The sequence below is a fragment of the Molothrus ater genome, chromosome 5 (assembly GCF_012460135.2).
Source record: "Molothrus ater isolate BHLD 08-10-18 breed brown headed cowbird chromosome 5, BPBGC_Mater_1.1, whole genome shotgun sequence".
Taxonomy (NCBI): Eukaryota; Metazoa; Chordata; class Aves; order Passeriformes; family Icteridae; genus Molothrus; species Molothrus ater.
Genome location: NC_050482.2, coordinates 53,520,915 through 53,547,135, shown reverse-complemented (window position 1 = coordinate 53,547,135; position 26,221 = coordinate 53,520,915). Strand labels below are relative to the sequence as shown.

The 26,221-nt window shown below is 42.0% G+C and overlaps 1 protein-coding gene across 1 annotated transcript in view; it reads right to left on the bottom strand.

The window, feature by feature from the left end:
• Positions 1-21,761: 21,761 nt before the first annotated feature.
• Positions 21,762-26,221, bottom strand: part of NUAK1 (NUAK family kinase 1) — a 47,035-nt gene continuing 42,575 nt past the window's right edge. The window contains exon 7 of the mRNA XM_036400897.2: positions 21,762-25,849. Coding sequence (XP_036256790.1) covers positions 24,696-25,849 — 1,154 coding nt within the window. The 3' untranslated portion in view covers positions 21,762-24,695. The remainder of the gene's footprint in view (positions 25,850-26,221) is intronic.

The following is a 26,221-nucleotide window of genomic DNA, read 5'->3' as shown; positions in this document are numbered from 1 at the left end:
CTTACAGGGCTCTAACAGGAGTAATTTTTATGGCTCCTGATGCAAGGACTAAATTCCTATTTAGCTCTTCTGCTTTTGCTTGAGTTTTCTATTTCTTCCAAGGAGCACTGAAATATTTAAGTGGTGATTCATAACAATATGACACCAGTTAAGTTCTGAGACTGGAATTCACTTGTTTTCAGAGGACCAACAGAATGGCTATATATTACTGCATTGTCAAAATAAAGCTCAAAGGATACTGGGGTAAAGCACGTACCCCATTCTAGCTGCCTACACAGGGGAGAGTTTCATCCTAGTTTGCAGATCTTTGCCAGCATGGCATTCTTCAGGACAAACTGTACTCAAAAGCAATGTGAGCATGGAAGACATGACTCTCTTTAGCTTCTGTGGTCATGGTATCTATCTGGGCAAAGAGGATCTGTTAATTTATGATGGCTCCTACCACATCTTTTTTTCAGTCCTGGTGAAAGCAATGAGTGGTTTATGGAAGCCAAGACCAGACAGCTAAGGACAGCTTAGGTGGAAAAGGAAGATATGAACACAGCACCTGGGCCACAGAATTACTTGCTGGCTGGTAAGTGCAAACACGTGATTTTAATAACAACAGTGCTGGACCACATGGTACAGTTCAAATGCTAAATGTCAGACTAAAAATGTTTTGGGGACTGGATTATTTAATAATAATAATAATAAAGTATTTCTCCTCTGAAAGCACATGCTTTCTTTAGCCATTTTCCTTTTGAGGAAAGCCACCCTTTTTCAGATGTTTCTCAGCTGACAGACTGCTACATCACCTGCCTTAGAAAACGGATGCATCCTGCCTGTGCATGCCTGTGTCAGAAGAGTGAGTTTGAAAATAGCTATCCCTACAAGAAAGACCTTCTGATCATATGACAATGCAAAGACAGTTCAGGGGTTCAAAGCAACTATACCCCTCAGGCATCTTTCTTCAGGTCCAAATAATATCATAATCATTTTCTCCTGGAACCTCTATTTTAATTGCTTGGGGACAAGCATTTTTTTTGGGAACCCAGTATGGCCACAGAATGACTGCCCTCAAATGCTTGTTACCAGCTGAGATAAAACATACGGTTTGGGGCACTGGTATTTTATAATACTACTAAAAATACTGTGTGAACCTTTGGGTTTCAGTCTTTCCCAGGTCATAACATCCTGATTCTCTCTGCTCTCCCACAGAGAACAAAGTGTACCCCTGTTTAACCAGCAAGAAAATCCAAAAAGCATCTCTGCAACCTCATCTAGCAGCAAAGCTAGTAGATCTGCTCTGAAAATAGAAGCAGCAAAAGAGAAATGGGTTATGACTCACAGCTTAGCAGTGCTCTTGTTTATAGTGGCATAAAACAAGAGTAACTCCCTTGACATTGGTTAACACCCTTTCAAGTAGCCACATTTCTTGGGTCATTTTAGATCAATCTACACTCATTCATCATGATTCAGCTTTGATATTGGATTGACTCAACTGGTTTACAATTCAGTGAGGCTCCAATGCATCTGATCAATCAAGAGTAATGAGAGAAGCTGAGCTTATTTGTACAAGTGCAAATCATTGCTTGGGTGACACAGGCCCTGCATCATGCAGCTATGACTTCCCTGGATAGAAGCTCCCCTGCAGTCACTAGACAGTATTAGTTTAAAACAAGTGGAAAAGAGTGGAAAGAAAGCTTGGCTGAGGGATGAACGAGAGTGTTTGTTGGTTTCTTGCATTTCCTTGGCATTACACAACACAGTTTATGCAGACATGGCTAGATTCTTTCCTGGAGGAACTTGCTGAGCACAAGGGTGGCCTGAGGATTTTGCTTGCCTGTTTGTTTTCCTCCAAAAAGCAGGAGGTTTCTCATTAAGAGTTTACAGGAAATGCAGTTATATAAAGGTGTCTCTGTTTTAGTGAAAATATTTACTGGGGGAAAATGTTTCTCATCTGTACTTTCAGTTCCTGAAAAGAGATAAGAAAGGTGCCTGACCTCCTGCGGGAAGTCCCAAAAGAGGACAGTGTCATATATGCAAAACAACCCCCAAAAAGCTTGGTGACACAGGGCAATCAGAGGTACAAGAAAAGCTCTAAACAATGCCCCAGTTACTGAGCTATCTATTGTCATTGCCTATGTAAACGCTGATGGATGTATTCTGCTGATCCAACAGTGTGTTATTCTCTGGCCAGACCCCCACTTAGATTTCTGGGCCACCCCACAGCAAGCAAGAAAAGTTATCAGACCTTGTTGATTGTCCACTGAGGAGTGGAAATGAAAACAGCTAAATATCTGCTATTCTTCACAGCAACATTACAGCACAGCTATGCAGTCCACCTAGCTCACTTCCACACAAACAAAATGTGGTGCCATCATTTCCAGTATTATAAATCAAGGTTACAATCTGAGATGCTGTTAGAGATCCTATAAATAATGATAAGTATATGTGGGGTGGGGGCAAAGATAATAAAAAAGATCCCACATGTGTGGGGATTTGTGCTGTTGGTCAAACAAAGGGATAGGATTCAACAGGCACAGCTGTTCCTTGCCTGTTGCTGCCTCCACCCATTCATTTTAAACAATATCCATATTTAATTGAGCAATCTCAATGATATTTTCTCAACTGCTTTTGAAAAGTCTGTTTGGTACATTTTCCTTGGCACCTTTATCCTCCAGCTATTCATTTCCTTATTACTAAGGACCCTATCACTCACAGGAGGTCTAGATCTTGACTGATCCTGCATTCAGTAGATTTTAAAGCTGATGTGGCAGATTATTATCCATTGTGATATAATGGCATTTTTTAAAAGTAATGATAGTCAGCCTTTTAAAATGCATATGGGAAGTCAATGCCTAGGTTTTGTCCCCTTTGGAGCAGCAGTCAGCAGCAACCAAGCACCATGCAAGTGCTGTTCTGTGCCTGCCTCCACACGTCCTTTTGGGTTCATCTCTGTAGTAATTTGCTGAGGGGAGAAAACAGTAACTTTTGGCTTTCTCTGCACTTGGCTACTGCACTGTGGAGCTGAAGCCTAAGAGAAAGGACATGTGTGGTATCTACACAACTGTGTGCAGAGCGGACAGGAGCTGGGACAGAGCACCAGCTTGTAACCCCCAAGGAGGGCCCTTGACACAGGTTGCACATGCTGGATAAAGGGTGCTCAATCTAAGGCTGGGCTACATTGCACAGATCTGCTCTGACATCCTGGAGGAGCCATAGCGGGAGAAGGAGAGCCCATGGGGAATCAAACCCTCATATATCTTCATAACTTCTGGATGCTAAGCCTTGCTGCTAACCCACTTTAAAGTCAGATATACAGGGAGTATGAAAGGCAAAGGAACCCAACAACATCTGGGAAATGAAGCCGTTTTTACAACTGGGGTTGCTTTCATTTTTGCTAAAGCACTGTCAAGTCTGGTCTGTGATCCCAACTCTAGACATCAGGGCACATTAAGTTCTGGGGTGGGCACTACTCCCCACCCAGCTCTTGGGAGGGAGGAAGGTGATGGGGGACTGCTGAGATATCCCAGAAAAGGGAAAATCTGCTACCCAAGACATGTGGTGCAGACACCCCAGTGTCACTGCAAGTAATCAGCCTGGGTCATTCAAGCTCAGCTCCTGGCAGGTTACCAGCATTTGGGACTATCTGAGCCCAGCCAACAGGGGCTGGCAGACATTGCTGCCCCAAAGGCCCTGGCCCTGAACTGGGGAGGTTACAGAATACCAGCAAACAGGATGAATGAAGCATAAGATTAGCATAGATAAGTGCAAGAGATTGTCCAGTGCTCCTCAGAGGTGCATTGTCTGTTGAAACCAATTAAATTTTGCTCAACAGAGTGTACAGTTTCGGGACTTGTTCTGGGATAACTGAATAAATTCAAACAATGGAAAGGAATCACATAGCAGTTGCAGACAAAGTCAGCATGAAGGTAACAGACTCCTTTTTATGTCTTTAGTCTCATTTATGGCTCTTTCCATCAATTTCAAAGCAGTTATCACCTCTTTGAAATTCAGTAGTGCTGAAGATCATGGTCGGGCTGTGGCCAAGTAATAGGATAGAATTTTAAGGGAAATGAAGACATGAAGCAGTGGGACAGAACTGTTCTATCTGCTTTGCTTAATGCATTTCTGCAGGCAATAGAAGTGGCTAATGCAGATCAGAGGTAGAGGAAACATTTAAAATCTGTAAATTAAATATTTATATTAAACATGCTTGTGTGCCATAAAGTATATAATTAAGAATTTCTTGCTAAAATGTATGGTTAGCAATGCTTATATGTAATTGCTATGGCAGTGTTATGTTCTACTTGCAATACTATTACATTCCACTTAGTTTCCCAGGGAAAACTTGGGAAATAATTTATTGCTACCTAGCTGAACACAGGAGAATAAATTGTTTTCACAAGCTGGATGTTTTTAATTACTCAGAACTAAATGCAGTGTCACTGACATTTGTTTAATTTTGAAATGCCACATACTAGGAAAGCATAGGAAAAGTTACCTGATAGATTTTGTGCATGTCTGCAAAGGAAGACTCCTTCTCTTTTTAATGGTCTAAAAACCCCCAAACCCACTAATAATCCTAAAATGGGATTGTGCAATTAATCTAATTATGTACTAGACTCTGGAAAATCCTGAGAGTTTCCTGTTATGCTGTTTGGCTTTAGCCTTCATCTTGGCTGAAACCTCTGAGCTCACTTTGAGTCTCTGTGACACCATGGATCTGATTCAGCAAAACACTTAAGTATACTCTCAGTCCAAGCACTTTGAGGACTTGCATCCTTGCTTGGCAGCACTTTTAAGCACTTACAGGATTTAAAGAGTATACTCAAGTCCCTTCAACTTCATTGAAGCATAAGATCTACTTAAGTATTTTGTTTAATGAAAGTATAAGTGATTAAAATATCACCAATGCAAATGTATTTTTCACTGGTTTGCACTGCTCACTTCTTTTTCAAGTAGCCCAGCTTATCAGACCTATTTGTTTGCACTCACTTTAAATGCAGAGCTGTGTGTGGGAACTCTACAAATAATTTCTCCAATCTGTTTGATTTTCCCTGCAGATGTAGGGTTCCCAACTTTTTTGGGAAGCACTGTGCTGCAAAGTATTTAGCACCATGCTGAAGTCAGAGCAGAGCTACAAGTCAGGTTCACTGCATGTGACAGAAGCAGATGAGCAAGCTAAGCTCTGTTTCAGCCCTCTTAGGCAAGATTTGTGCATCTTTGACTCTAATCTTGTAAGCCACATATAATGAAATAATCTTCATCCTCTCAAATAGATCCTTGAAGTTGGTGGAAGCAGTTGATGCACAGAAAGCTTGCAAGAACTGATCTTTATTTAAGCCAAGAGAAGAGAAAACAGTGCAAACACAATTTGAAGGGGATCACATGCATCTGCCACTGGAGTTGATGGCAATTCAGCACCAATTTCAGCTTCAGCAGGCACAGTGCTAAGGGCAGAGCTAGACCCTTTGCTGTCTGTGCCATCCACAAAAACCAGCAGAAAGATTGTTTTTCCCACATTATCATGGCATGATATAAATGAGCTCAGGCAAGACCATCTATAAATCCTCTTCTCTGCAGTCTCTTTTATAGGGCTGGGTAATTATATAGGAATTAGCTCTCAGCCTGATTTTTCAGTGGCTCCTGAAAAATACAAGGAAGGTATCTGACTCCATCAGAAAGCAAGTTTTGTACTGCAGAACTGTTGTGTTACATCCATGAGAAGAGCCAGGCAGCATAGCCTATGTGTCAACCAATCTCCTACTAGTCCTTCCCTTTAGCAGAGGAGTCCATCCTAATTTCTCTCTGACAAAAAGATACAGCTTAATTCCTAAAGTTACAGGATGACATGCCAGCTGCTGGGAAATTCTGCATCTGTGATGAAGCAGGAGGAATTTTGGCACTAGATTGTACCCCACAGGAGACCAGTTCTGCTTGGCAGCTTGGCCAGAGAGAGTATTTAAGTGGGATCTTTCTCAGGACATACTTAAGAGGAAAGCCATCTTAGAGGAGATAAATGCAAGTAGTAAAACTGTACCAGGCTCAATAAACTATCACTGATCTCAGCACCAAAATGAAAAGAAGATTAATCTAGCTTTGGTGATGCTAATGCACTGGGGAATCAATTAGTACAAAAGGACTGCAGAAATCCCTAAAAATTCTCACTATACAGAATTCTAGTCAGAAGGTTCTTTTCTAAAAGGCCAAAACACCCAGGAAACCAGCAGCTTTTAAACAGAGAGAGATACACACACAGAGGTCAGACAGAGAAAGAAATACTACTTTTTCTCTTAGCTTTGAAGAATTTTACCCTTGAACAGAGCGGGTCAGCAATACCGAACAACATCTGTAAGAGGAAGGGCAGCTAAGCACAGGACAGGCCTCAAGGACACACAATTTTATAACCATTATCGTAAATAGGATATCTTAAATCTGATTTAATCTCAGGCATCTTGAGTAATTTATCTGAAACATCCATATGAAGTGCTTTTTTGGCCTATGATCCTTTCATAGTCAGGAGAGAGGGTGATTCAGCTCACCTGCTCTTCATGTGCAGACTCAGGTGATGGACGAGGGAGTCACATCAGAGAAAGGACTTAAGCCCTGTGAATCAGGACAGGGCTGTTTCCTTGTCTTACATTCTTCACAATGAATGATAATAAACTCTTGATACTACTCTTCCTTTGATTTTTTTTCTATTTGATTTTGAAGATGCTTTTCTCCTGCCTGAGACTAGATAATCATCATTATTTTATATTTACTTTTCAGCCAGTGGTGGGGCAGGAGGTGGAAGTCCTTGGACAGCACTGCCAGAGAATGGATAAGCTGTCCTTTCCCTGCTCCCCTCAGGGAGAGCAGGAGAGTGGCAGGGCCTGAAACCTGGCTTCCTCTCCATGCTGTCTACCCTGCCACTGACCCCCCAGGGCCACCAATCACATAAAAAACCTAATTTTCAGAACTGCCTGACACCTGCAGTCTTCAGCAGGAGCTCCCAGTGCTCCTCACACTGGCAGGTCAAATTTGAGGCCTGCAGCAGTGGTTGGCTCCAGCCTTGTCGGGTTGGCACTGTGGTGTACCAGGAAAAACCCTGAGTAGCCTTCCTCTTTTCACAAGGAGAAAAAAGAGACAACATAGGGTCCCAAGGCAAGCCCTGAAAATGCCTGTGGAGTAGTAGCACCAGCCCTGCATGGTGACAGGTCGCCCTGACAATGGCTCACGCTATTTCGGCCCAGTCCTTCTGGGCCAGCCTCAGCAGGTGCCACGAAACCCCCAGGCCCACATCGTCTTCCCACCCACCTGCTGCCAGGTAAGGCCCCCGGGCCTCCCACTGCCACAAGTGCCCCTTGGCAGGGCCTTGTGGGGTCCCTCATGGCATGCAGAGTGCCTCCTAGCATCTGTTGGCCGTCAGTGCCAAGGCGGGGTACCTTATTTAACCCTGCTGAGGGAAACACCAGCTCTTTCCCCTCTCAGCATTTGCTTTCAGTGGCTAACCCAGGAAACACACGTCCTTTCTATTTACTTAGAAAAGAATGAATAACAACCATGTTTCTCCCTGGTTTCTTCCCCCTCTCCGGCCCTCTCCTCACTCTCCTCCCCACCTTGCTATTAAAATGGCAGCCTCTGTGCTGCAGACATCACCAGGCTGCTGGAGCACTTAAGCAGCACCCCCTGAGCTGCAGCCATTTACTATGTGTGATTGTTTCTTCGAGACCTAATAATTCTACCATTGTTATTACAACACTGCACTAATACAAATGAGCTTGTAAATAGTGGTCCAACTAAAATAAAACCATTATAATCACAGCCCAGGCTGTAAATCACAGACTAGTGTATTCTGCTGTGGTTTGACCCTGAGCCAGGCAATAGTCAAATAATCAAACTGCAGATGTTGGGATAGCAAATCTGCTTAAATTTAAACAGTGGCAAAGTTCTAAACAACAGGGAGGGAGAAAAGAGTCCTTTTCACAATGTAGGAATTTCCCCCCCCCCCCGCCTCTTGTTAACTGGGTCTATAATGTAACCGGGCATATTACCTTCTCTGTCTCATTCTGATGTCCCTATTCCTCCACGATAAAACCCAGCACACAGCTGCAGTCTGGACTCTTGCTCAGGAGAGTTCATGGTGGGCATTTAGCACCCTATGCTGGGCCGAGGGCTCATGTCCCCTACCTCAAAGCATCCTTGGGCTGGGCACACACAGAGACCTGCCTAGAAGTGTCATGCTGAGGGTCATTTCACTGAGCAAAGCAACATGCAGGGGGCAGCAGGGACACTGTGCTGCAAATGTGGGGCAGATGGGAAGAAGATTCATATGAGGCTGTGCACTGCCAGCTGTTTCTGTTGCTGTGGGAGGTGCGGTGTTGTAGCTTTTCCTCCAAACCAGAAAGCAGGATCTGTGTTGGTAGTACTCACACGTGGTGTGTTTTTTTCTGGAGAATACAAGATCCTTGTCTGTTGACCCATGACATTTAAAATGCTACTATAAGCTTCTTTAAGAAAAGTCCACAGTCATTTGTTTCCCTGACAGCCCAAGCAAAGAAGTTGGATGGGTTCAGTTGCTCACCATGTTGTCACATGTGGTTGCAGGACTGTTAAATGTGACAACCTCCTTGATGTAACTTTAACTTACTAGGAAGACATTTTTTATGCTTCTTTTTTTAATTTTTTTTAATGTAATATTTAAGCCGCTAACAAGCAACAAGTCATAAGAACAATCAATCACGCAAACAGATGCCACTAGAATACATCTCTTAAGCAAGTAGTTCAAGAAGTCATTGGGGGGATAGAATAGTGATCTCTCCAGGGTAAAATTAGTAAAATTACCTCTCCAGTCTTAGATGAAGGCTGGACAGGATACAAACCAGCCATCCTCGTGAATCTGCTTCTTCTCCGTGACACTGACACAACAGCTGTGAATATTAATTTTATTTCCCTAAAACCTTTTGACTAAATTCCACTAGGAGAACAATTTGCCCTTCCTGCTCAGGAAATATTTGCTGTTAAAATGACTTGAAGGGAACATGAACCAAGCTGGGGGGACTCCAGAAGGAGATTTTTGTTATAAAAGGCTCATTCACTTTTTTGGAACATTTTCCTAAGAAATTGAGAAACCAACTTGGATGGAAGTTCTCTTTCCTCCTTTTTTCCTCTATTATTGGTTCTTTTTAAGGGACAGTCTATCTTCTGGAGGTGGCAAACCTTTCTTGGCCTCGGTCTCCTCATGGAGGGAATACGATGTTAGAAGCAGGAAAATGTGCCACTCCAAGAAAGTACTGCAAAATTAACACCTTGGCATGCACTCCTTGAAAAGTCATTCTGCTGCATCCAAATTTTCACAGGTTTTCCTGCTCCATTTGTCAAGGGCACCATTTTTTAAAAGTGCTATTTTTTTAGCCTTTGATTTCCAGTAAGACCATTGCTCACAGGAAGCCTGCAGAAATGTTTCCTTTGATGCATTCCTAAGTGTCTTGGTGAGAGGAATTGTTCTGGTGTGTGAATCAACTCTGCTTCCTCTGCCTGTCAGAAAAACAGTGCAGCCTTGTATTGCTGATATATGCCATGCTGCACAGGATGTGGTTGATCTCTTCTGCTGCTGCTGCTCCGCCGAGATCTGTTTCACAATGTGAGCAGTAACCAGATTAAAATCAACGCTGGAGGTTGTTGTGAACATTAAGCATTAAATAAACTCCAACATTGTACCATAATTCCTCATGAATGATTAGATCATCCTGCTGGGAGTGCTACCATTATACATAAGGCAAATGTCACTGGGTGCCTCATAAATTTATTATACAAGTACTAAGCATATTAGGTCTGACTCATTGCTGCCTAGCTTCAGCTTATCCTAGTATAAGGCAGAGGAGTTACATCGGCATAAATGTGCAGTGAAACACTGGTTCCCTTTTCATTTTAAGGGATCAGCTGTTTCCACTGACTTTCATAACATTGATGCTAAGTAGATTCACAGTTGCTCCACTCCAGCTATGTTAAGTCTCAGCTGTGGTAGATCATGCAGGGGATCCAGTCCTGGGGAAAAATATGGGCTGGTATTTCTGGCATAGAAATGCAACCCTTAATAGTGAAGGCAGGTATAGATTGCAAAAAAAAAATAACGTGCTCTGGACCTGGGCAGACAAAATCAAATTAGCTGATTTAGAAGAAAAAAACCAGATTCAAGGCAGATTGGCTTTTGACACAGGATAGCTGCTAAACTGCAAGTCCAGCACAGAGCTTATTTTGAACAGGAGCTACATACATGATCCAAAAGCCAGATTGTCTCCAATCCCATGGTACTCCAATGAGGGCACTCCTGTCAGCTGCACTGAAACTTTCCTGGGGACAGGGAAGTTGGCACGACACCATCTCTGTGTTCCACTGCTCCCATTCCAAATACGGTGACTTTTCTCTTGATGTTTCAATTTTTTCCATAAAAAGAGTAATTTCCCTCAAAGAGAATTTCCCTCCATCTACTGTTTGGCTGGGAGGAAATAAAAGTCTTGTGGCTCAAAAACGTTGTTGGGAAAATCTTTACAATCATATGCCATTGACAACAGTAGCAATAATGGAGAGAATGTGGCCTGTGAAGCTCCCTGGTCCCTGACTTTCTCGCTGAAGGATTATTCCCTGCAATCCCCCTCAGTGCATGTTGTCCAAGGTATTTTTTTTAATGAGGTGTTGACTAATTCCCTTGGGAAATTTTTCTGCAGTCTGACAGGTCTCATTAGCATTCTACCCAGCCTAAATTTTGCTTTACCAGATTTTGTCTCAAACTATTTCCCTCTTTCCTTGGTGTATTATGCATCTTTCAAATATTTGTAGGCAGTTATCATATCCCCTTTTTTAGCTGTCTGTCAGCCAAGTTAAACATAATTAGCTTTTTTAATCTTCCTCCATAAATCTAGCTTGCTTTCTTGAAATCCAGTCCCCTTCTCCTACTTACGTGTCTTTTTGGTATGATGAAGCTACATATTTTGTGGTTACTTTTCACATGCTATCACTGATACCAGAAGGAAGAGGCATCAGAAAATCAGACAGTAGGTCAGGGATGGTTTCTAGTCCAGGTCAATTATTTTGGTTTTTGTAACACAGGCCACGCTCCACTGTCAAATAATTGAGGGTTTCCTTTGAATTTTTCTATCAGTCAATATTCACAAAATTCAAACACTGTAGAGTACTTTAAAAGCAAATTGCTGTAAGAGATTAATTAGGTATTTTGTGCACATTCTATGGGTAGACTTGGAACACTGCTGGAAAATAAATTTAATTGTCATGACAATGTGTTAACTGATGTGGAAAAAATTAAGTTTTTTTCCAAAAACAATTAGAAAATATTATCCAGGAATTTTGAGGGGGTTTTTTGTTTGTTTGGCACTAGTGAAACAAGTGTTCTAATATCCCAGCACACATTCCCTAAGCATTTGCTACAGGAGGCCAAAACCTCATTTTTCAGATCTATGTAAACAACAGGGAAGCACTTCCCATCATATGCATACCACAGGACTCTATGGAAGCCTAACCAGAGCATTGTTTTGCACTTACTGATTCTGGACACTGGCAGTTTCTATTTACTCATTCAGTCATTATTTATACATCTATATGTATGTGTGTGTGTGTGTGTGTATGTATATGCATATATGCATATAAATATGCTTATAGGTATGTAGGTATGTATATATGCAACCTTTGGGAAGAAAGGGACGGAATTAAATGCACACAGCAAATATGAACTGAGATTAAAAGTCTTCAGGGACTTAATAGCACTTTAATATCAGCTAGGCTCCAGAGGTACACTATCAAAATGCTGAAGAAATTCCACCATATGGAAAGTTTAAAGATGAACTGCCGCCAGGTCTTGGTTTGCTCACTTCTCAAGGTGATTCTGAAAATCTCAACTTCATGTATTAGTAGTAAATGGTTAAAACAATTCCCCAAGGAATGCGATCAATTCTTCATCCACTGGAATGCTTGTACCAAGGCTGGTTATTTTTTAAAAGATAAGTTGTAATTTAAACAGACACAGGTAATACCTGGTAAATCTGTACAACTGTTTAGCAAAATGAGCAGATTAGAATATAATCCTTTGTCTGCCCTTAAGCATATACTAACACCTCCTTCCTCTGTTGTATACATGCAGATTTATAGATTTTCACTTCGGTTCCCTCAAATACCATAGCTATGACAAAAAGTGTAAAGAGGCATCTTACTTGTCAAAATGCCTTCAGGGAAATTAGCAACTGAAGCAGGAAAATTCCTGCTGGAAGAAAATCCCCTGAAGCAGGGATAGAAGCATGCTCAAATGTAGGCCTCCTTCAATATTAATATCCTTCCTGTAGGCAGATGTCTTTGTTCTTCAGGCCTCTTATGTACAAATTCTCAAGTCTCCTCTAAATACAATTGCAGAATGACTGATCCACAGGGCTGCTTGAAGTTTGTGGTATTTTGAAATTTATATTAAGTGCTCTAATTATAAATTGAAGGGAAGCTGGGGAAAAAAATTATTTTTTTCAGTATCTTATAGTGTTTTCACAACTTTTCCTATGAAAATGTTTCTGTACCCAAAATCACTGAGACAGTGATTGTGTTATGTAGGTCTCCAGTTTCTCTGGTTTAGCTTACAGTAAATTTATAAGGAATTCAATTGTGGAAAAGCTGAGAGAAAGATCCAAGTCCAAGCAAATGAAAATTAAAAGACAGGGAGCTGCTTTTGTTATAACAATAGCTCAAAATTTCCTGAGCTGCAGATTTTGCTCACTGACAAGCCAAAATCCTTGCTGATTTTCATTTTGTTTCCTGATGATGGTACTTTTGCAAGATCTCCCTACAGTCATCATGAAAGTGGAACAAAAGGCCTGAAAGCCACCATGAGACATCTGACATGAGTAATTATGACATCAGTGATCAACGATTATGACATCGTTGTGCTCAGCGAAGGACTGTGGGATACATGCACATAAAAATGGCATAGCTGTGTATGTGTTGTACTCCTGCAAGGTATTGCAGTGTGCCCCACACAGCAGCAATCAAACAGCATGAGAGATGCAGCCTGCAGCTTGATTTTTTAGTTCATATTATTTAAAATAAAAATAACATTACTTGTTTTTACTTACTGGAAAAAAGCTGAATGAACAGCCAGGAGCAGACGCTCGACTGAGTGAAGTCTACCTGGATGCAGTAGTCAAGGCAGAGCCTACAAACTCTGAAGGTTAGTGAAGGTCTGAGGCACACAAAGCGACTCTCCTTTCTTTCTCAGCAAGCAGGAGAGATTTTGTTCAGCCTGACAGGGATTCCCAGCACAGAAACCAACTGCTCCAGTTTCCCCAGCCAATCTTTCCTTCCTGAGCTTGGTTATTTACTTTTAAAGTAAATTGTCTGTGCCAGCAGGAGGTGTGAATTAGCCTTATCTAAGGGGAAGGAACTTTGGGTTGGGATGACCAGTTAAGAATCAGTCTCTGATGTTGTCTCTGCAAATCCACAAATCAAATTAGCTTGAACAAACTAGAGGGAAACACATGGTACAGGCACCCTGGCCCTTGAGTAGCAATGAGCAGCAGCAGGCCAAGCTTCAAGGGGAAAAAAACCAAAACAGTGGTGGAAGTGGGTACAAAAACACCCTTCAGGGGATCCCTGAAGTAATTCAGCTCATGGTGTGTGTGGTCCAGGTCCAGAGGATATTTGCAAGGGACAACACAACAGGGATCCTGGAGGTTTCCTGGGTGTGATGGCACTTTTGGAGCAAAGTGTGAGTTTGCAGGGAGGCTGCTGCTGATGTGCCCAGCCTGTGTCGGTGCTACACAGCCCATGGGGTGTCAGGGAAACCCAGTACAAAAAGAGGTGGGGAAAGACTCCTTACAATATCCATTTGCTTTGAGCTTTGACTTTGCATCTTCTTTCCTTCAAAGACTGTTCACTTTGTTCTGGTACTTAAAAAGAAATCAAGCAGGTTAAAGGTCAGCTTTATTATTTTTCTTGGGTTTTTAAAGAAGTTTAAACCATAGCCTAAGGAGCCTACCTGTGCCATTTGGGAAGGAAAAATCAGCACATAAAGCCAGTCATTTTAGGCATCCACTACAGCAGGGAAGATTTTATGGGCTACAAAATCGAATATAACAGTGACTCTGGATGTACTGAAACAGCCTCTTCAGTTTTTGTCTTCATTACTAAACTTGCTGATTTAATTCCTTCTGAATCCGTAATTATATAAAAGAAGATCAAAAATGTTCATTCCTTATGCAATAACTCCTATAATGATTCTACCAGAAATGGGGAAATACTCTTCTGGGTATAGGATAGGCTTATGAGGGGCTATCTGTAGAAAAAGAAAAATAACCTCTCTAGGGGTTTTGCCAGTAACTTGAACAAGAGTAGAGCTAGGCTTATGCTGACTGTTTTTGAAAATTCCAGCTTTGATTTGTTAATGACCATTTGTATGACTGCAAGTCAAGAGTACTGCAAGCCATTTATCTGCAGAAATAAATACTCAAAATGGAAGAAGAAAACAGGACACAGCCAGGTAAGCTGTGGTTTGTACCAAAGCTTCATATTTGCAGAAAGACAGATATATAATATTGCTCAGTTTTTTCAGGAAAACCTACTGAAGCATTTTTGCCAATCTTTTTGAGTTCATGTTAAAAAATAATACTGAAAAGTGATCTTTGGGGATTTTCCTGGGTAGCATTTCACTATCAGATAGAAAGCCATGGCCCTGAGTCAGCAAGGTACAGGCAGACCTACCTTTAAACATGTGAAACTAATTTATAGGAGTAATTTAGTGAATCAGGGTTCATAGGAGAGAGATAAGGGGGAAAATTTTAATAAAAAGGCTAAACTAAAGGAAATCCTGGCAAAGTTACATTTGAAATGTAACATGGGCCCTCTCCCTACCTTCCTTTTAAAATGAATTCATTAGTTGCAGCAAAACTCTTCCTAATAAAAGTGGTAGTACTTTGTGGGAAGACAGACTTAACATGGTTGCTTACCAACAGGGTGGTAGATTCACGTTATGATGGAGTATGAAATCTAAGCAAAGCCTCGAGATATCAATAGAGAACAGATTAATGGCTATTTCCTCTGCTAACACCTAGCTGAATTCATAGTTTCCTGAATGCTGACAGGCACCACTCAAAGAAGCAATCACCAAGACCTGCAAGGCAGAAGAGCGCCTACACTTGCTGTGTCCTCATAGGAACCACTCATTCTCTAAAAATCAAACTTCCCCAGGATGCCTCAAGTGGGACACTCAGGAACCATGATAGCTAAAGCTTTTATAAAACCTCTAGCCTGAAGCTACAATGAATTAGTCCAACACAAAAAGAGATATTTCTAACAAAACCTTGCCTGTTCTCATGAAAGACAATATTTGTAATCACTGGTAAGAAGACCTACATTTGTTTATTTTTTCTAGTTCTTCCTCACCCCTCGAAACAAGCTGAAATGACCTTTCAACAACAGTTTGTTTCTTTGTGGCTTGATTTGAACAAAGGCTTTCTATGCACATGCATGAGAAAGGAGAGTATGGATGGTTTAGCAGTGAAAAGCCAAATCTCTCCTTTGAGCTTTGCAGGCTTTCTACTGTCCTCTCAAAAACCAACCAACTGTTTGCGTGTGCTGAGGACTGTATATACCAGGGCAGGGGGCTAAATTAATTTACAGCCTTCTGATGCTTCCAACACACTTTCATTTAGTGGGCAGTTAGTCAGTATGGCCTCGCAGTATTTCTGGGAATTTGGCACTAGACATGGAATGTTCATGCAGGCAGTGTGGACAAGCTTTGACTGGTCAAAACTGATGTCACTTTTGTTCCATTCCTCAAACTGACTTGAGCTTAGCTTCTATAACTGGAGGATGTTGCTTCAGTTTTTGACCAAGGCTTCTTGAGAAGAAAAGGTTTGAAGGGAGAAGGCAGATAACCTAATACAGGAATTCCTGTCTCAGTAGTGCCAGCTTTGGCAGAAGAAAAGCCAAATAACTTTGTGGTGGAACAGTACAGCTTTAATTAAGGTTTATTGAGTGTGTTGACAAAAAAAGGCTTTTGTGCTGTTTGAAGCAATCAGGTCTGCTCTCAACACATGTATTTTCTGAAATATTTTTAGAGATGCCCTCTGTGGCTAGGGTGCTTTTGCAGGTGTTCGGGAGCATGTTGATGTCAGAGGGGAAAATATGCAAATCTTCCTTTGTTTGCATGGCAGAACTTCAACAAAAGCTGTCCCTGCCAGCCCCATTAAAGTGCATTGAGGGCTCTGATCCCTCTCTAACGCTAAAGTAGTCTTTGTCCCAGGGTTCCTGGGCAGGGCTCTAAGGGCTCTCCCTCAGCATGTCAGCCAGCAGGATCCCAATCTCAGTGAAACTGTGATCCCACTGCAAATGGTGACAAGGGACAAATCTGCATCTCTTGTGAGCAAACCTAACTACTTGTACTTGCCCTGGGAAAAGAAATAAAGGAGGGTCTAGTAAATCTGCCCCAAATTCAACTTAGAACACTAGGAGGAAATTAATTTATTCACTCGTATCCAGTGCAAGAGAAGATTGTTCCTCTCTTCTCTCACCAAGAAAAAATGTTGCCCTTACTCTGCCATGTTTTCTGTAATCATCAATAGTTTTGTTTGTTCCAGAGTTACCTGCCTAAGTCATTGCTAGATAAGGATAATAATTTGGAACTTCTCAGAAAGCAACACTCTGGCTCTAGTAAAAAGCAACTGCAGTTACTTCTTCATAGGCCATGTGATGTTGTTCACGTGCTACTCATCTGGGCTTTTTGTGACTTCTCTATTAATGTCAAAATAGGACAATTTCCATGCCCATTCAGACTAGTCTGGTGGGATACCCCGGGATAAGACCACACTAGAAACTTGACCAAAGCATCATTTCCCTTAGGAAAGGACAGGTTTATTGAACTGTAACACTCAAGTTCTGGGATATTGAAAGCTTTGCAAGTGTCTTGTTTTTCCAAGGGGCTGAAGCTTCCTGTCTTCTATGCAGTACTCGCAGTCATACACTCCTGAGAAATTAAGAACATTTTGATTTCCTAAAAAAATCACACTAATGATAAAATTCCTATTCAGCTGAGGAATTGTACAATTTCCCCAAAAGTCTACAATGCCCTGGGATGTCAATATTTAGAAAGACTCTGAAGAGCTAAGGAAAGACTCAAGATTTCTGAGTATCTCTGTTTTGAAATGTCCAGCCTGAGGTCCAGTAAGCCTTATCCTTGTAAGCACACAGGACCACAGCTCAGGCTGAATTCACAGAGAGTAGATGGCGGCCATCAGTTTCAAAAATTCACGTGTAGGCAGCTGAAATTGGCTTCTCAGAAACAGGTATGTCTAACACTACTTTTGAAAGTACAAAGTACAAGTCCTCATATGGAGAGATCAAATCATGAGCACGTGTGGCTGGAAGCCATTCCCACTCAATCCAGTCACAGTTTCACAATGCTTGGAATTTGGTTTTTAAGGCTGGATGCTTGTCCACTATTGGAATATGATCTCAATATTATCAGGTGGAACATGCCTGGGCTCGTCTGACCCTTGCTGCTGGACCAGAGGTGGCAACTGAGGTATTTCACCTCAGAGACACCTTTGGCTGGCTGGAAGTGGCAGCTAGCACTTGGAACAAGTCCAGGCAAGCAGGAACTCAGTTTACCTCTGATGGAAAGGCTTTAGGCGATGGTGAAGGAGAAAAGACAGATTCTGCCAGAGGGTTTAATCCAGAGCTTTATTCTAGGGTCACAGGTCTCTGAATCTTGTAACAGCTCCAACAGAATACTGGACCGTGTGGTTGCCGTGTCTTTGAACCCTGGGGAGAGGGGGAGGGAAGGGGTAGGTGTGCCACCAACCAGGTAGGAGGGGGGGAAGGCTCAGGGGACAAGTGACACCTGGATGGCCCAATGACCCCAGGGCTGAGGGGCATCTTTTGAACTTGTGCCAATCACACAACGCCCTTGCTGGCATGCTGAGATTGATGGACAGCTCTCAGCAGGAGGCAAGGGGAGGGGAAGGGAGAGGGTATTGGCACACCTGGGAAAGGACTGGGATAGCTGAAACAGGATATTACATCACACTGCAACAGTCCACGGTGGGTCACCATCAGTTTGCACCATGTGGGGATACTTGATTGTTACCCATTGCCTCTTTCCACCCTGACACAATTTTGTCCTGCGAATGCAAGGGTCTTAACTACCTTGGGGTTTCTAAGGGCTGGAGCTAACTGAACATTCCTTGTGGCACACAGTTGTATGGGAATTTAGTAAAGATCTCTTCTCAGGCAGCAGATCCCTTGTCTCAAGAAATCTTCTGATTATATCATCAAGCTGTGGGACGTGCAGCTAAAGAGAACAGAGTTTGAAGGAACATTTAAAGAAATATTTTTTACAATTCCCAGGGCAGCTGGGATGATGACACACACTCTGGTCCTAGCATTCTTGCCTGGCAAGCGAGGGCTAGGGCTTTGTATGCAAATAAAAATATATATTTACATATTTCCTAACATCTGTTATTAATTTGTTTTCCCTTAGGTTCTATTTAAAGTATGTCTTGTCCTGTTATCTCTGAGGCTGAAATTTGGAAGGGTTTCTTAATAAACTATATGTACTGCAGAGCCACAAGAAATATTCTCCCTCCTCCACAGCTTTTCAGACAGTCCTTCTACAGTTTTTTTTTCTTGTATTTCTAAATGCATTAGCATCTCCCCAGCCTATGAAAGGAGAACAGTTTTCTTAGTGGGATTCCTGCTGGGAAGGGTATAATCTCACCAGTAACTTCCAGGGATTTATATTGGGTCAGTCTAACCCATTTGTTCTGGCAGCCCAGCTTTGTAATTGTCCTGCAGCTTGGTGCCTGTTTCAGAGAGCTTCCTGCTCCTAGGTCAGCGTTCCATCCACAGTTTCTGCATCCTGGCAGAAAAGCTGCCTGCTGCAAAGGACCAGTGCTGGAGCTACCACTGCAGAGATGGATCTCAATGGCCTCCGAGACCAAACGATGCCACAGCCAGGGTTAGAGCTGCAGAAAGACCTTGGGAACAAAGCTCAACCCATTGTCCTGGCAGGAGATTTATGCAGCCTATGGAGCAAAGCTAAACAGGACAGCAAGCAGGATTTGGACTACGTGAGAGAGAGACACACTTTATTTGTGTTAAGTAAATAGGATAAAGTGGAAGGGGAAAAGGCAAAAAAGAAAATGTCAAGGCAGGTCAATGCCAACATTCCCACATGGTCTCTGACAGTAAAGGCTTCAGCGCAGGGCGCTTATTGTGTGACAGATTGGGTACTGATTTTCAGAGGTGCTCAGTGTCAAAAAAACCTGAGTTCACACTAGCAGTCAAGATGCTTTGCTGAATGAAAAAGTCGGGTGATATCCTGACCCAGAAGTGCACCTATAGCCAGCACCCACAGCTGATTTCCTTATTTTGATAGCAGTCACCTACATAACTCCTTTGTGGCCCTGGGCCTGGTGCAAAACTCAGTGTGAACTTGAGCTGATATGAGGAGTCTTCTGGAGATTCGTAGAATTGTCTTGTAAAATGCTTTTCCAAGGAACAATTAAGCATTAGTGCAAATAAATATCATTTCCTTAAAAATTCAGGGCTTTGTATGGCCAGATGACACACAAATCAAAGGGTTTTCTGCACTGATGAAATTCCAGGAAATATAGGGCAGAGAGTAAAGAATAGAGATAGCTAGAAACAAAAATGCTCAGATCATCTATCCAAAAAAGTTGCTTCTCCAGCCAAATTACTCAGTCCTTTATGAGAAAGATGTCTTGGTTTGACAGGGAGGAAAAAACAGTTCCACCAGACAATAAAAAAAGGCTCCAGTTGAATTCTAAATACCAATAATGGCAATGGAAACCCAGCTTGTTCTCTGCTGTGGTAAAACTTTCAGTTGAAACCCTGAAATGAGTAACCCTCGAACAGGTACCAGAGGCCTTGGGCTGATGCTAGCAAAAATCAGAGTTTCTATAACTCTGTTTCCACAAAAGCATTCCTGCAGATTTGTCTCCAGAAGCAGCTCATTAAAATGAGCTGTGAATCACAGAGATAAATGTCGAATCAAACTGATAAGCTTCTTATATATACCAAATTTACATGAGTATCAGACATCTCCCTTCATTAGGCTGGTTACAACTTACCCTGTAGCTATAACTGAGGCTCTACTGTTTTACTGTACATGCTTATGGAGTCAGTAACAAATTCATCTGCAAATTCATTTGTCTGCAGTAACTAAAAATGCTCCTCTCTTGCTTCCTTGCTTCTGCCTTGCCCAAACCATAAAACTCAACATTTTCTGAGAACCACTGGAATGCCTATGCAGTAAACATAAAGGAAGACCAAGTCTGTCTACAGATTTATTATGTAACTTCAGCTACGGCATATGGCTCTGCACTTATCTTCTGTAATAAATAGGAAAATTAAAACTCTGAGTTCCCACCCCACCCTAGAGCTGTGCACTCAGAGCTGTACAAACATGTACATAATTACACCTCAGAGCTTGCCACAAATATGCATCATGCCCAGCCATCCAGAACTTTCTAAAAGTCATTATTTTTAAAATTAAACAAAGAGTTTGCCCTCAGCTTCAATTTTTTAACTAATGTGTTAAAAAGAAAAAAGAAGTTGTTTCATAATTGCTGTTACAGAAGAGACTTGCAGTATATTTTCCACCACTAGCACAATTAGACCTTATTCACCTCAGGTGCAAGAACAGGCGTGCTGACTTTGACTATACACCTCATAATTCCTGACTCAATTAGGACACAGCAGATAATAATTCCTTTTGTAATGTATTAACATCTGCCTACCCTTCTGTATCATTGGCTTCTTCCCTTTATTCCCACTGGGTTTTAAGTGGTTGTAATCTAGCAGCTACAGCCATGGCTTCTTGTTTTAAAAAGCTCAAGAGAGATAAAATGAATTAGAACAATTAAAGCCGTCTTCTTTTTTCATAATATCCATACCTTGGATCCTAATCCAAACTGCCTATAATTAAAAAAAAGCAGAAAATACACCACAGGTATCTTGGCTGGCTGCATCAAGGGTGAAGCTTAATGGTGTCTTGCTCGGAGCCAATACAAAGACATTGCCAACCATTTCCTTTATTTTAACAAGTCCCCAGCACACACAGCATACCTAACACCCAGCTTCCCTTATGATGTCCACTTGTTTTCCAAGAAAAAAAATCTAAAACCTTCTAGTGATCGCAGAGATTCCAAAAAATGAAAACTGACTCCCCTTTTTACCCTCTCACTAGCTGATTATTCCGTCTGTTCAAAGCCATCTGACCAAATTCACACTTGACAGCAGTGAATGGCCATCAGTCTTTTTTGATCAAATTACTGCTCAAACCACCTAAATTTTACCAACAAAAACATTGTCAATAAACTGCCCCTTCCCAGACAGGGAGGAGGAAGGACCATGATCATCTGTCTCTGAGCTACAAATGAGTTGTGCTCTGTCTGCTCAGCCAGCTCTGTCTCACCTACAGCACACCTGGCCCATCAACCTCATTTATTTTCAACAGAAAACCCCCAGCCACCTGTTCTCCACCAAACTTTTCTAGAGCTGAAAGCTCTGTGTGCTTTGCAGTGCCAAGTACTTCAGAGGAAGAGAGTCTCTGTGGCCACCCACATTACATTCAAATGCACAAATGAGCCAAGGAGGTTTGCATAAACAACTTGGTACAAAGTGCTGAGATGCTGCTGTATTTCTGCATGACAAGTTCATTACCATTTGGCATTGGCTCATGCTGATATACAGTGAAAAATAAAAGGGAGACAGAGAGACAATTCACAGTTACAGTAATTTCATTTTATTTAATAAAAAACAGTATCAGATTAAAAATACAAACACTTTGGGTGATTATCCAGCGTTTTTCCCTGTGTGCCTTGAAGAGCTCAAACCAACCAAGGATTGGGAGAAAAAAAACAAAAAAAACCCCAAAAATAACACCAAACAATTTTGGCTGGAGCTGTAAAATAATGTTGCACCAATTAAATTACACCAAATATATTATTATAACTTTGAAATGGCTTTCAGACCAATAAATAAAAAAAAGACAAATTCAAATAAAAAAGTTGACTTTGTATTACAAAAAAAAATTAAATAAGAATCACAACACTAATAGTAACAATGTGCAGTCAAGTTTTTTTCTTCTCTTCTAGGAATGATAACATGCCAGTAAACATGTAACATGCCAGTAACATGCCAGTAAATCCCTACGTAACATTTCCAGTTTGGCAGCAAGCAGTCACTCACTCATTCACATTTGTACACAAGGAAGCAGGCCTGGGCAAAAGCCTCGGAGATAGGAGCCTTCAGGATGCTCCTCACTTCCCTACCACCGCCAGCTGAGCTCCCTTCCCTTCATCCTGAAATCTCTATAACTCCACTCAAAGTTTAGTGCTAGATGTGCATGGAAGGCGTGATGCATTGGACAGCACTGCATGGGAGAGCACTGACTCACACCAGCTGAGGATGCAGCTCTTACATCCCAGGGCATGAGTTAAAAGCTGTGGCTGCAAGGCACATCCACCCTTTTTTCAGAAAGGCCATGGAGGCTGTGTTGTTTTTAAAATGCACCACAGCAAACCTGTTAAATCAAACCACCACTGCAAAATGGTGCTGGTTTGGGATGGGGTAAAAAAGCACATGCAGGGCTTGTGAAAGAAGATGAGATGTCTGAATATCATACAGAGAGGTACACATCTGTGACCTGCAGTTGCCCTTCCTGAGCAAATGACAGTGGGCCAGATTCACTTGACCACCTGAGAGTACATCTCTCAGAGATTTCATGGTTTTGATGCTGTTTATTTCAGAGTCAAATTTCATCATTCAGACCTCTATCCATTTCCTACATTTGGTCCAGTGTAAGTGGAAAAGTAAAAGGTAAAGGTTCTCCACAGATTAACTGATTTAGGAAACTCAAGCTGGTTCATCTTTATGCTAGGTAGCCCACTTGATTTTTAGGAGGAACCAGCAGACTTAAGTACCATGACACACTGAATAAGAGGAATCTGCAAGTGAAATAGCTCCTGGTCCCAGATGCCATTGATATATGGAATTATCCCCAATTCCCAAGGAAGCCCCAGAGGAACTCTATTCGGTTTCTGCACCATCTCTACAATTTGGGACACAGTGGGTCAAACTCTGCTTTCAGTTCCAGTTACAGGGCAGGAGTGAGATCAGAACTTGTCCCATGCCCCCCTGCTCTGGGTATGAGGATACAAGTTTTGCAGCTCTGGATCATTTGACATCATCAGCTGAAACCTGTGATTTAATCACACCAGTGCACCTCCAAGAAAGCCAGGGGCTATGTGCTCATGGAAATGAGACTGAAATGGGCCTGAAGATTCCAGTTTGCCCAGGCCTGTCAAACACACAGTGCCTTTCTGACATAGGCTTACATTCAGGTAATCCAGTAGACCCACATGGTACCTTTATGGGAGTTGAAGCCTACAGTCTGGATAGCTGGATATGTCTGAGAACACAAATGCATATCCTTTCTTTTTTTTCAAACTAGTATCATTGCACGCTCAGTACCAGCTACACTAGATAGAGGCAGGCCCACAACTTTATGCTAACTCTGTTATTAAATCTATCGTTACCATTTCATCATTCAATTCTTTCTGCTCTGTTAACACCAACCTAGACACATTTTCATTTGCAGAAAGGCATCTTCCCATTAACTTTCCGACCTCTATCCATTTCCTACATTCTACAACCTTTTCATTACCTAACATTCTGGTTGCAAACTACTGTCACCCCCAAATACTACAAGCTAGCAGCAAGGTGGCACAATTTGCTGATAGTGACTCTAGAGTGGAGGGTCAGTTAACCCTTGGGACCCTTTGTCAGATCCATCTTTTTCTGGGCATTCATCTGGCTGGCCATTTTGAAAGAGTCACAGATTGAACATATGGATTGAAATGCCTTAAAAGGTCATTTAGCTGCTGATAACATCCATTCCTTCCAGTTGCCATTATCATTTCTGTGGCTCTGTTTTTGCTGGTAGTTGGAAACAATTTTAGAACTTTCTACCCACTGAAGAGCAATGGGTCTGGTCACTGTGGAAGGTCTAGATATGAATGCCTGCTCCATTGCTTGTCCACAAACACCTCATGAGGTTTTTCTTGGGCAAGTCTCTCAAATTATCTTAGAACATGTTCAGAACCTCTCAAGTCACTCTGCTGGAAGGGACCATGATGACCACTTCACCTGGTGTCCTGCATAATGCAAGCCAAAGATTCCCACTGAGCAATCACTGTACGCAGACAAGTAACTTCAGAGGGAAATAAAGCCTCTTGTTCTAAAAGGCATCCAAATCTGACTTAAAGAATTCAGCTCATCTCTTCAAAAAGCTTATCTAATATTAATTACAAACCTCTCAAAATGTGTGTCCCTCATTTCCAGTTTTAATTCTGTCTAGCTTTGACTTTGAGCCATCAAGTCTTGATGCTTTTGTCTGCTAGCTCCTGATGTGCTTTCATCACAGATACAAAGACCAAAGGTTTTTCTCTGGTCAGGTAGGTAATATTTTGAGGACACAAAATTAGAGAAGTGTGAGATGGCTTTGGGGTAACTTTACTTGGAGTTCAGCTAACTAGGTACAGTCAGCTCCTTTGAATCAAAACCCACCATTGTCAGCAAATCAGTGACCTGGCTTACTCCATCATAAAGGTACAGAAGTAACTCCCTTCCCTCCCTATTCCATCTTCCCTCTGCTAGTTGAGCTTGTTGCAGATCTCTAGGGCTTTCTTGTAGACCTGAGTCACATCATCCATGTCTGTGAGAAGAGAAAAACTGCTGTCCCCCAGACGGTTGCGGTAACGCTTTAGATACTGTGGCCGTGGGCGGTTCTGAAGTCCTTCAAAGTCTTGGATCTGGAGGAAATTTTCAGCAGAGACACAGCTCCGTATTCTCTGCCCGTTTGGCCTGTTCTCTTGCAAATCCAGCAAATCAAATGAGTCACTGGACAAAATACTGTCATCACTAATTACGCTGGAAGGGCGACTGTAACTTCGAGGTAACGCGTCCACAGGCAAGACCATTTCTTCCATGGCCTCCAGCGTTGGTGTGTCAGGGCTAATCAAAGCAGGTTCAATGCTGTTGGTAGAATACTTGCTGTTATGTTTCAAGATGCCCTTACGCCTGCAGGAATGGCTGTAAGACCCATTTCTGGATGGCTCTGTGACCCCTGGAGAAGTGTCACTGTTTACTGTCTCTTTATTATTGTCCAAGAGTTCAGAAGATTCACTTCTTTCTGGAGAGGAGTAATAGCCAGACTCCCTCTGCTGAGTTTTCTTTAGGATTCCTTTTTTTGGCATTAGTGAAGACTGCTTAGTGCCATATTTGCCAGCTACCTCTCCCTCTACAACACTTTTAATGGCCACACCAGTCCTACACAACTCTTGCTCCATCTTAAAAGCAGAGGGTAACACTGGGCTGACAACTCCTTCAATGAAACCTGCACTGTGAGAGCGATGTTCACTGTTGCTCCTTTTCTTCAGGATGCCTTTGGGTCTCTTGGAGGTCGGTTTGGTTGCATTTTCAGCTCCTCCTTCCTGGATGGACTGTGAAATGTCATTTTCCTTTTTCGATTTTTTCAGAGACCTTTGTCTCTCTAGTGTGACTTCAGGACCTTTGGGCTTAGAAAGGCACTTGATTTTGGTATCAGTCTCTGGTTGGAGGCCAGTAGAACGGTGATGCCAATCAATGAACCTTGCCAGCAGTGGGGACTCAGAGTCCCTCATGGCATCACAGTCACAGACACTGCTCTTGTAGCCCCAGTTAACCCACCAGTGGTTGGCAATATCTTCAATGGTTGCTCGGCGTTCAGGGTTCACCATCAACATCCACCTGATAAGACCACGAGCATCTATGGGTGAAGAATGGCATGTAACATTTTTAGAACATGGGCATTCTTAGGTTTGTCAGTTTAAATGGAAGTGTGAGGACAATCAAATGAGCAAAAATAATGCTCCATACTACAGAGAAAGTGAAAAGGAACAAGGCTTTGACTGTCAGTCAATGATGGAAAATGCCTCTGAGCACTATTTTATCAGAAGAATATGATTCACTCTGGAAAATGTACTCTGGGCTATCCAATAAATTAATGTTTATACTGTATTAAACAGTTAATAATTCCATATTACTGAAGGAATTCACCAACCTATTGACTCTAATGACAAAACTTAGAGGAAAAGAAAACAAAATTGGGGTATTTTAAATTATCTACACATTATTGCTT